At 33.7% G+C, this 11790-nt stretch overlaps 2 protein-coding genes across 2 annotated transcripts in view; both read left to right on the forward strand.

Annotated features, from left to right (window-relative positions):
- The window catches only part of LOC101895402 (nicastrin), a 34208-nt gene extending 26309 nt beyond the window's left edge, over positions 1 to 7899 (forward strand). The window contains exons 6-7 of the mRNA XM_059118879.1: positions 6025 to 6241; positions 6429 to 7899. Coding sequence (XP_058974862.1) covers positions 6025 to 6241; positions 6429 to 6453 — 242 coding nt within the window. The 3' untranslated portion in view covers positions 6454 to 7899. The remainder of the gene's footprint in view (positions 1 to 6024; positions 6242 to 6428) is intronic.
- A 1382-nt stretch (positions 7900 to 9281) lies between these two features.
- Positions 9282 to 11220, forward strand: LOC101896231 (histone deacetylase 11). Its single transcript, XM_005185116.4, has 4 exons — positions 9282 to 9628; positions 9687 to 10261; positions 10724 to 10832; positions 10895 to 11220. The coding sequence occupies exons 1-4, from the start codon at positions 9401 to 9403 to the stop codon at positions 11054 to 11056; spliced, it is 1074 nt and encodes a 357-aa protein (XP_005185173.2). The 5' UTR covers positions 9282 to 9400; the 3' UTR covers positions 11057 to 11220.
- The last annotated feature ends 570 nt before the right edge of the window (positions 11221 to 11790 follow it).

Here is an 11790-nt window from a genome sequence, read left to right on the forward strand (position 1 = left end):
CGCCAATCAAAAACCCTAACATCAAACATTCCGCTATGTTTGTTTTACTTATTTTCTGCAATAATTAGCAACTTGTTGACTTCTTGGCTACCTCTTTGACAACAACTGCTTTTAATGATGAATTTCAAGCGCATCAAAATGTGCAATCGACACAATCGAATAGATGTATCATGTGTAATAGAAATCATATTTTAAAGAATTGTTCAAGATTTAATAGTATGAGTGTAAATCAGAGAATTGAATTTGCAAGAGACAAAAGATTGTGTAACAATTGCCTTATATATGGACACATTTCTCAGGAATGCGTTAGTGTGCATAGGTGTATGTTTTGCAAAAAGAAGCACCACACTAAACTGCATTTACCAAATAACGTTCAAGAGAGATCTACACAGCCAAGATTGGTAGCAAGAGAAAGTCAAAACACTTACCGTTCTGAAAATGGACGCCAAACAAATGCTCTAGTTACCACAGAGAATATTGTAGAAGAAATGCCATGTTCGTCCAATTCTGTAGGTCAAACTTCTAATGTGGAAACACACGTGTCAGTGAGTCATGATGACGTTATGCTGCCTACAGCTCTGGTAAACGTAAAATATTCTGGAGAAATATTTACGGTTAGAGCTCTCATTGACTCAGCTTCGAAACGAACATTCGTTACTCAAAAAATAATTAAACGAATTGGCATATTAACTGAAAAAGCTAGTTTCAAGATTAGTGGACTGAGTGGAACAGTCGTGGCTAATTCAAATAAAAAATGTGTTCTGACGCTGTGTTCAGAAATAAATGAAACTGAATTTGAAGCAGAAGCATTAGTTGTGCAAAATTTGACAAGTTTATTGCCGACGCAGACTATTAAAATTTCAGATTTGGGAAGTATTAAGGATTTGAAGTTAGCAGATCCAGGATTTATGATTTCTGCTCAAATTGATATGCTTATAGGTAGCGATGTTATCCCATATATAATCCTAGAGGGAGTTAGAAAGAACATATTGGGCAACATGATAGCTCAAAATTCGATATACGGTTGGTATATCTATGGGCCAATATCAGCCAATGAAATTTGTTTAGCGTCTATTGAAATAAAAAATAATTCTGAAGATGACGTTAGTCAATTATTGAGAAAGTTTTGGGAACAAGAAGAAATAAGTGAAGTGCCCATTTCCACGAAATCAGACGAATATTGCGAGAAATTTTACACCAACACGACATACCGTCGATCAGATGGAAGATTCGTTGTAAAATTACCTTTCAAAGAAGAATTTCCTCAAAAAATGTACCTAGATTCGTCAAGATTCAAAGCAAAGAAACAATATGAACATATGGAAGTAAAGTTAAGCAAGAATGTAGACCTTGAAGAGTCATATAATGAAGTATTAAATGAATATTTGTCATTGGGTCATATGAAACCCACAGAATCAAGGGAAATATGTACTGGTGGGAAATATTTTTCATATTATTTACCGCATCATGCAGTCTTTCGCCCAGAAAGTTCTAGTACTAAAGTGAGAGTGGTGTTTAATGGATCGAGTAAGACAAAAAGCTCTTATTCTTTAAACGATGTTTTACATACAGGGCCAATATTACAAAATGATTTAGTGTCTGTAATTTTGAATTGGCGCCTGTATAAGTATGTGTTTAACGGTGACATTGAGAAAATGTACCGACAGATATGTGTTCATGATTCTGATCGGCAATACCAGAGAATTTTATTTAGAAAAGAAGGTCAGAGTGATATTAAAGATTATGAATTATGTACTAATACCTTTGGTATAAACTGTGCACCTTATTTGGCGATTCGCACATTGTTGCAATTGGCGGAAGAGTCAAGAGATAAATGCCCAATTGCATCGAGAATAATTAAAAGTGAGATATATGTTGATGATGTATTGACTGGAGGTCATACTCTTGCCTCAGCTCTGGAGGCGGAAAAACAATTAATTTGTGTTTTGAATTCGGCTGGATTTCCGTTAAAGAAGATAACGGCAAATCATCCGACCCTTCTTTCTAATGTCCGATCAGAAGATTTGTTAAATGAAGAATTTTTAAGAATTAAAGATATGAGTTCAACAAAGACATTAGGTATTCGTTGGAATGCCTTAACTGACTCATTTTCTTATAGTATGAAGTCACTAGAGGTGACTACCCCGATAACTAAAAGGAAAATCTTGTCAACCATTTCGAAATTATTTGACCCAGCAGGGTGGTTAACGCCTTTAATTATACAGGCAAAAATTTTGTTGCAAGACCTTTGGTTAGAAGGTGTTAATTGGGATGAAAGAGTAAGTTCATCCACGTATACTAAATGGAAAACATTTTTGGATCAATTTTCAAGTGTTGATTCTATTCAAATACCAAGATGGATTAATTATTGCCTAGAGGGCAATATACAATTTCATGGATTTTGTGACGCTTCTGAGAAAGCGTATTGTGCCGCAGTATACGTTCGAATAGACACAGAATCAAAGTCATCAGTAAACTTGTTAATAGCGAAAAGTAAAGTTGCTCCATTAAAAAGAGTAAGCTTGCCAAGATTAGAGCTTTGTGGTGCCGTATTGCTCTCATCTTTAATGAAGTATGTTGTCTCCAAATTAGATGTGAAAAATTATTCTGTCCACATGTGGACAGATTCAACAATTGTATTGGCATGGTTGCAAAAACATCCATCCACATGGAATACTTATGTTGCAAATAGAACCGCAACTATATTCAAAAATATCGAAAATGCAACTTGGAGACATGTTTCTTCGAAATGTAATCCTGCAGACCTTGGAACAAGAGGTTGTAATTCTGTAGAGTTAAGTAAATGTTCGCTATGGTGGAATGGCCCAATGTGGTTATTAAGTCCTGGTAATAATTGGCCAGAATCTAATATGGTATCGAAAGATCCGCCAGAAAAGCGAAATATTGAAGTACATTGTGCACCAATTATAGAGAAAGATGATTATAAAGAAATGATTCAAAAATTTTCTTCTTATAACAGAACATTGTGGATTATAGGATATATGTATCGTATGAAGAATAAGCGAAGAAAAAATGAATATTCAGATGGAGGAAGTGGAAAACTTCTATCTCAAGATGAGTTGAATCACGCTAAGATGGTTCTAGCCCGAATGGCGCAAAGGGTTCATTATCCCCAAGAATATAATGATTTAATTAATTCGAAAATTATATCACGAAAAAGTCCGTTACGTGCTTTGAATCCATTTTTGGATGAGAATGGGGTAATGAGAGTTAATGGACGTCTAGCTAATGCAAATGTTTCTAATGACGAACGATTTCCAGTAATAATGCCAAGTTCGTCTCATTTATGTAATATATTCTTGGAATTTATCCACAAAACATTAATGCATGCTGATGTAAGACTTATGATGTCCATGGTTCAACGGCAATTTTACATCCCTAGACTAAGAAGAACCGTTAAAAAAGTAGTGCATAATTGTGTAATTTGTGCAAGATACAAACAGAATGTTAAATCACAGATAATGGCTGCATTGCCTTTAGAGAGAACTTCTTTTTCACTTCCCTTTACCTATGTTGGAACAGACTTTGCAGGTCCGTTTCAAATTAAAAGTGGCAATTTGAGAAATTCACCGTATCAAAAGTCGTATGTATGTATATTTGTGTGTTTTTCGACAAAAGCCATACATCTTGAAGCGTGTTCGTCACTATCCACAGAAGCGTTTCTTGCAACATTTACACGATTCATAGGTAGAAGAGGTTTGCCTAGATGTTTAATGTCAGATAATGGAACCAATTTTGTGGGTGCCAGTCGTACTCTCTCGAGGGAATATCATGAATTTATAAAAAAATCCTCCAAAGAAATTTCAGAGAAGTATATTGTTAATGGCTTCGAGTGGAAGTTTATTCCACCTAGCGCTCCACACATGGGCGGATTATGGGAAGCAGGAGTTAAAAGTTTTAAGACACATTTCAAAAAGGTAATGTCTGAAAGAAAGTTCAATTTTGAGGAATTTGCCACTGTTTTAGTGAGAATAGAGAGTGTATTAAACTCTAGGCCTTTAACACCATTGTCAGAGGATCCGGAAGATTTAGAGGCTTTAACTCCAGCACATTTCCTAAGAGGTGGACCATTATTATTCGCTCCGGAAATGCCTATTGACGATTTATCGTTAATAAATCGTTGGGAAAAAATAAAGGCCCTACATCATACCTTTACTAAGAGATGGAAAACAGAATATATCCAGGAACTTCATAAAAGATACAAATGGCAATATCCCAAACGAAATATTCAAGAGAATGACTTGGTACTAGTAAAAGATGAACTGCTACCTCCGAATGACTGGAAAATGGGACGTGTGGTAAAAGTGCATGAAGGGCACGATCAACACGTAAGAGTAGTTGATGTAAAAACTACAACAGGTATCATATCTCGTCCTATTGTGAAGTTATGTGTACTCCCAGTCAGTGGTTGTCAGTAGAATGTAATATATGTGTATGCGTGCCCCAATCATGGTTAAATATCTAACAGACAATGCCTTTAATGGCACCCTTTTTTCTCTTGGATATTTTTTCTTTCAATATATTTCTTGCAGTTACATAATAATGAATATGGGCCAAGGTGAAGTCTGTCAGGTTTGCTACGGTATTCATCACCAGAGGAACTGTCCCGCTTTTCAAGTGATGACGGTGGAGCAAAGAGAGAGTGTGGTATTGGCCCGCAGATACTGCAAAAACTGCCTCGGACGGAACCACGTAGCGAGATTTTGTTCCTGGCCAGGGACATGTCGTATGTGTGGTTCCCGGCACAATACGATGCTGCATCGTCCTGTAGTGGCAGGTCTAATTGACAGTGGCATAAGGTTTGCCAGGTATCACCCGTATGCCAATCAAAGAGCGCAGCAAACCCAACAGCAACAACAAATTCTTGCTCAACTGCAGACACGGCACGCGCACACTGTCACTGAGAGGAAACCAAGGCAAAAAAAGCGGAAGCAACATCAAAACAATAAGCAGAGTCGACAAAACACAAACAAAAAACCAAATAAACAACAAAGTCGACATACCGCACAACAGCCCGAAGTAAAACCCGAAGAAAAGTCTTCAATGCAGCAGCCACAGATGATGGACAGGTTCCTGAGCGTGCTGGAAAAAATTGCAACAGCTTTAACGGTTGCACCAGTGCAAGGGGCCCGGCATGTTGGGAATAGACCCAACCCCATAGACGATGATATCGATATGGACCTTATCGATCTCGATAATTAAAACTATCGATGAGGTCACATCGTCAAGGAGTTTTGGTTGGCACTCTTCTTCTTGAAGTTTAGAAAAGTGGATCGCCAGATCAAGATTGTGAATTTTTTATAAATAAAAGGTTGACCGACAGAGTCATTTTAACTTTGAAATAATAATTATTAAAGTGCTTTTTCTTTTGTGCAGACAACAAACGTAAGTATCGCCAGAATACTTTTGTGTTTGTTTGTAGTTCGCTAAACAATATTGTTGTTCGTCTTTGTGCAACAATAAATTCCGGCTCAAAATCTACTCAGTAGAATTTGAACCACAACAAGTCCATACGACGGTATTGGAACTTGTACACGTTTAAAGACCTGATGATCCTTGAAAAATATTCTTTAAAAATCCAGGTTTAAAGACCTGATGATCTTTGAAAAAAAATATTCTTTAAAAATCCGAGTTTAAAGACCTGATGATCTTTGAAAAAATATTCTTTAGAAATCAAAGTTTATTTACCTGAAGATAATTTAATGAATATTCTTTAAAAATCCACGTTTATAGACCTTATGGTCTTTGGAAAAATATTCTTTAATTTTTATGGAACAGATTCTCTTCAAAAAAGATCCTTTAAAACTCCACGTTTATAGTGAAGGTCTTTGAAAACATATTCTTACTTATATTCTTAATAGATCTACGTTTATAGCTCAGTGGTAGTGTTAAAAAAACTCTTAAAAGTAATACGATAGCTCACATGGCCGTTGATAAAATATTCATAAAAATCCAACTTTCTTAATGTAAAAAATAATAATCACTTTTTCTTCTTCCTTCTAGACTACAACTGGAGCTCTGGTGAATATTCCACCTGGTCTGAGTCAACATGGAGTTCGTTGAGCTCTCGCCTATTCTTACGTCCGTCCCGCACCCATGAAATTATCACCTTCACCACCGGCATTGTGGTGTTTTTCATTTCGTTTTGTTTAATTTATATTATCAGCACAAGATCTGAAGTGTTATTTGAAGATCCTGGACCAAATGCTAGCACGGATGCGTAAGATATTATTTGAAACTTTTAATTTTCTCTTTTAATTTTTATTTGAATATTTATATTCAATTGTTTTTATCTAGCGTATTTTGTTTAAGAACAAAATAATTATATATATTTTTTATTTTCTTTCTTTTATGTGTTTCTGTGTGTGTGTGTTTGTCCCTTTCCCCCCTCCTCCTTTGGATTATAGGTTAAACCCACCAACAGCTTGTTAATATGACCACCATCACAGTTTACTCCATATCACCAATTCTAAAGACACAGTTTTTAGCACTACCACAACAACTGTTCACACTGACAAACGGCAAACTGTAACAAATTTATTAAACAGCTATGCAGATTTTAGTATAGTCAAGTCTATAGTTTTGCTAAATATGTGTTGTGTTTAAACAATTGTATTAAGTTTTTAGATTTTCTTATTAAAAAAAAAAACATGATGATATATCTTTTCATTTCATGTTCATAAAATAGGTGTATAGAACTTTTTGGGATTTAACAAAATTGGTTTCATTTTTAAATTATTTTTTATTTTCATTATATTTAGAATTTATAAAATCAGGCTCTTAAATTCGATTAGTTATTTGATAACTCTTTTTTTGTATTTGTTTGGTTTGAAGTTATTAAAAAGTTGTTTCCAATTTTTTTTAACGTTCCGATATTGCGACTTTTTTCGTTAGCCATCATCAGGGATTGTTTCAATTTTTGGGTGACCTATTAAATAAATCCAATTTTGTGTAATCTAAAAGAAGTTATTGCGCCACCATAAACTATTCCATGACATTTCATACATTTTTTCTTATTTTACAATTCTCAATGCTTTTTAAAAGCACCTCTCATTTTGATATTTTTTCACAAATACAAATTGGTCCATAATTTCCAAATTCTAAAGAATACCTAATTATTTTTATTATCTACATATAATCATATCCATTATTTATATCTCTTAACAATTTCTTAAAAAAAAAAGAAAATTACTAAAAACATTTGTAAACTGATAAAAGACGTTTATACATATATACAAAATAAAACGGTAGTGACAAATCTTTTTTTTTCTAAAATTAGAATAAAAAAAGATCAATTTATATTTTGTTAAAAACATTATTGTATTATAGTTAGCTTAACAATAAAGCTAAATTTTATTATAATATATACATAAAGATATATTTATATACATTTAAAATTACATAAAAATGTATTCTTTTCCAGCTAGTTTGCTGTAAAACAAGCATAAACAATACATTTCACATCATTTTTTTATAATTGTATATAATTAAATATATATTTTAAAATACAAAAACTCATAACAAATAAAATACATCAGGATTTCTCAAACTGAATAAAATTAAAAAAATATATATTAAGAAAAAACATCACGCTATTTCTTGAAGCAAATGTATTTAATTTATAACACATAGACATATAAAACTAACTAGACCTTGTTCAACTCAATACAATAATAAGAAAACAACAAAATATATAAAAAACAACAACACTCTAAAGTTTGCCAAGGCAATAAGGACACACAAAGTGACTATAGAATATTTAATATTTTTCTTGATTTTTTTACATTAAAACAAATACCAATAATAACTAAATTTTCAACTCTGTAACAATAATTTAGAAAAGCCAAATAAAAATATACGTAATATATAAAGCAAAAATTATTATTTTTCAATTAAATTATTTTGGAGAAATTCTAGAAAATAAAGATAAGAAGAAAAAAAAACAAGTAAAAAAACTGTAAGTTCGGCCGTACTTTGAATACCCTCCACCATTTGGAACAAATTTGACATTTCTCAAAAACAATAAATTCCTTTAAAAATTCTATTAAAATCCTATACGACGACATGTACCTGCATAGGTAACTTTTTTCATAAGCCATTACAATATTCAAATGCGAAACTTAAAAAAAAAATGGAATATCTTGAGGTACCGTTATATGGGGGCTATACGAAGACGTAGACCTGCACACACAATTTTCTGTCATAGGCTGTAGCATCTGTTTCGAACTTCAAATACAAAATTTGAAACAATTCCGGTGAATAATGTAGCTAAAATCATCAAAATTCCGAATATCGGGAGGTACAGTTATATGGGGGCTATACGAAGACGTGGACCTGCACAGACAATTTTCTGTCTTAGGCTGTAGTATCCATTTCACTTTAAATACCAAATTTGAAACAATTCCGGTGAATAATGTCGCTAAAATCATTAAAATACCGAATATCGGGAGGTACAGTTATATGGGGGCTATACCAAAACGTTTACCTACATGGCCCATTTTCAATACCAAAAATCCTGTAGACGTAATATACTTTTGAGCAAAATTGTATCAATCTACATCACGTCCGGGGTTTTACTACGCTAGATAATTCTGAATTGTGGTACACACCGCCGTTGAATTGTGGAATTATTGTAAGCAATTTTAGGCTATAATCGGAAACAAGAACATGTTAAAAGAATAGACAATTTTATAGCAAAAAATCTACTTAATTTTTAGAGTTGTTTTTTCCCCACTCTGCACGTAGTCAATTGTGGTGAAGGCACTCGTGTATGAATTGCTAGTATAGTGGAACGTCAAGTGTTCATTATAACTACTCGGTTTGAAATTGAGTATTATAATACAGTATCCATATTTATTAAATACTAATATTATTAGCATTGACCCACTTTCTTTAATTATAATATTGATTACAATTAAAAATAAAGTCATTGCCGATCAGTGAATTTTGTTGATAATCTTGCCATTTGACACTTTAAAAGAATCCCGCCAAAATTGATGGCAATTCTCTTTCCGTTTATACTCTCTTCAATGAAAATAACAATTCTTTTGTTATTGCTGTTAAAATAATGTGTATTACACATAATTGTAGAATAAGAAGTCTCTTCCAACTAAGCTTCCAATTAGCTTCACAAAACTCCATCGCAATTAAATGTTGCTTTATTTCCGTTGCAAATTTGATATGACTTTGCTTTATTACGCTTAACAACACTGTTTATATTCCTTTCGTTTGATAAAATGCAAGTGGGTGAGTGAGGGTGTGTGTGTGTGTACATGTGCATAAACAAACATTTGGCTGTCATCCACTTGTTATCTTTGGCTTATATTTCATCATGAAATTGCAATGGATTGTTATTGCAATGGGAATATTTTATTAAATAATGCAGAAATATACCGAAAAAGTTCATAGTGAAAGGGAAGAAGAGCCGGAAATTGTATGGGTTAAAAGAACCGCTGGCGTTGAAAACAAGGAAACGGAAGAAACCACAGAAAACAGCGAAAACAAACCAAAACTGCCCATTGTCTATAGTAAAAATTATGGAGTAAACTTTGCTAAATTGGAAAAATTACATCCATTCGATGCCCAAAAGGGAAAGAATATACAAGAGGTACGTTGATGAATATAACAAAAAGTATCAAGTTTATTTATTTCATTGATTTTTTCAGCTACTTGTAAAATATCAATTGGTCCAGGGTAAATTTTATGAGCCAACCGAAATAAGCAAAGATGAGCTGTTAAAGGTCCACAAGGAAAAATATTTACGTAGTCTAAAATGGAGTTTCAATGTGGCACAAATTGCCGAGATACCGGTCCTAGTGTTTGTGCCGAATTGTTTGGTTCAATGTGGCTATTTGCGGCCAATGCGTTTTCAAACCGCCGGCTCCATTATGGCTGGCAAATTGGCCTTGGAATATGGATGGGCCATTAATCTTGGTGGTGGTTTCCATCATTGCTGTTCCTATAAGGGTGGTGGTTTTTGTCCCTATGCCGATATAACACTTTTGATACAACGCATCTTTGCCGAAGAAAGTCAGGTGTCCAATGTTATGATTGTCGATTTGGATGCCCATCAAGGAAATGGTCACGAACGAGATTTCATGGATAATCCATTTGTTTATATTTTTGATATGTACAATTTTTGCATTTATCCCAAGGATCATGATGCAAAGCTGGCCATACGTTATGCAGTAGAGTTGAGACCGAAAACAGCTAATAAGGAATATTTGATAAAATTAAAAAGGTGAGTTAGGGGGGATTCCTAAAGCCATATGGTATTTGAAGGTCTTACATATAAGAGTCACAGATTTTCGGCTCTAATGTCGAAAACTTCATTAGAGACCCTAAGGTCTTCTACAGATGAAATTGTAAAATATATATAAATATATATAAAACCAATATATATATATAGGCAAACCTAAAGGTCTTCTGATTGTAATCGAATGCTTCGAGATCTGGCAATGTAAGGCCTTCTGCGGACAATATAAGACTCCAGGGTCGTTTATAAGAAAAATGATCTACTATGGACTATAGAAGAGTTCAAGGTGCTCAGTGGACATCAGAATACCTTAAGACATTCTATGGACTAGAGAGAACTAATTTTTTTCCACACGCAATAGGAGACTTAACGGTCTCTATAACTCATAGAAGCCCTTAGTACATTAATTCCCTTATCTTATCGTTTTTTTTTTTTTCTTTTCTTTAGAGGTTTAAAATTTGCAATGAGGGAATTTAAGCCCCATCTGGTGGTCTATAATGCTGGTACGGATATTCTGGAGGGTGATCCATTGGGTTGTTTGTCAATAACACCAGAGGTCGGTTAAATCGTGTATTTTAAATTACTTTATTAATACCCATGTGTCTCTTCTCATTACAGGGTATCATAGAACGTGATCAGTATGTTTTTGGCACGTTTCGTGCGCATGGCATTCCAATTGTAATGCTTTTAAGCGGTGGCTATTTGAAAGCATCGGCTAAAGTTATAGCCGATTCAATAATGAATTTAAAACAAAAAGGATTGCTATTGACAATTCGTTAATTAATTGCCATCGAATGGAATTTGTTGGGTGATATGGAAAAAATTGTTACCTTAGCATGTTTTATGAAAGCCATGGAGTAATTGTTAAGTCTGAGCTGGAATTGAAAAAAACAACACATAAAATTATTTTATATTCTATGAATCTCATTAGAGATGGCATGAAGTCTTCTATTGAAATATATTTAAAACTATCTCAATTTAATGCGGTTTTTATTGTAGGAAATTGTGGTCTTATTTTGGCCAGCAGTTGGTCAACGTTTCTCGACCCCAAAATTGCGTTATATTTAATAGGGTATAAGTGGAAATTAGGAAAATTAAGGATATTTTCAATTTGTCATTCCATTTGAAGCACCTGGAAATATTCCTCGAAACTCCAGGTAATCTTGATTTACCCAAACCCATTATAAAAGATAGAGCTGTGAAGCTTTGGAATATATAGTTCTACGTATAGGAAATTAGTTTAATTGGAGATTTACCGCAAGTCGTGGTTATGAGTGTGCATATCAAGCATTTATAACTTCTTAAATAAAAAACAAGTTAAAAAGCAGTAAGTTCGGCCGGGCCGAACTTTAAATACCCTCAACCAGTTGTAACGAATTTGGTAATTAAAAAAAATAAAATCCTTAACGAATTCTGTTAAAATTTCAAAAATACCGAATTTAGCCGTTATATTGAGGCCTATACGACGTGGACCTACATAGGCATTGTTTGTCATAAGTCATTACCATATTCAA

This window comes from Musca domestica, unplaced genomic scaffold, assembly GCF_030504385.1.
Source record: "Musca domestica strain aabys unplaced genomic scaffold, Musca_domestica.polishedcontigs.V.1.1 1, whole genome shotgun sequence".
Lineage (NCBI taxonomy): Eukaryota > Metazoa > Arthropoda > Insecta > Diptera > Muscidae > Musca > Musca domestica.

Coding starts and splice junctions, on each gene's coding strand:
- LOC101896231 (XM_005185116.4), top strand. CDS start 9,401: ATGCAGAAATATACCGAAAAAGTTCATAGTGAAAGGGAAGAAGAGCCG. Junction 9,629..9,686: donor AGGGAAAGAATATACAAGAG/GTACGTTGATGA, acceptor TGATTTTTTCAG/CTACTTGTAAAATATCAATT. Junction 10,833..10,894: donor GTTTGTCAATAACACCAGAG/GTCGGTTAAATC, acceptor TTCTCATTACAG/GGTATCATAGAACGTGATCA.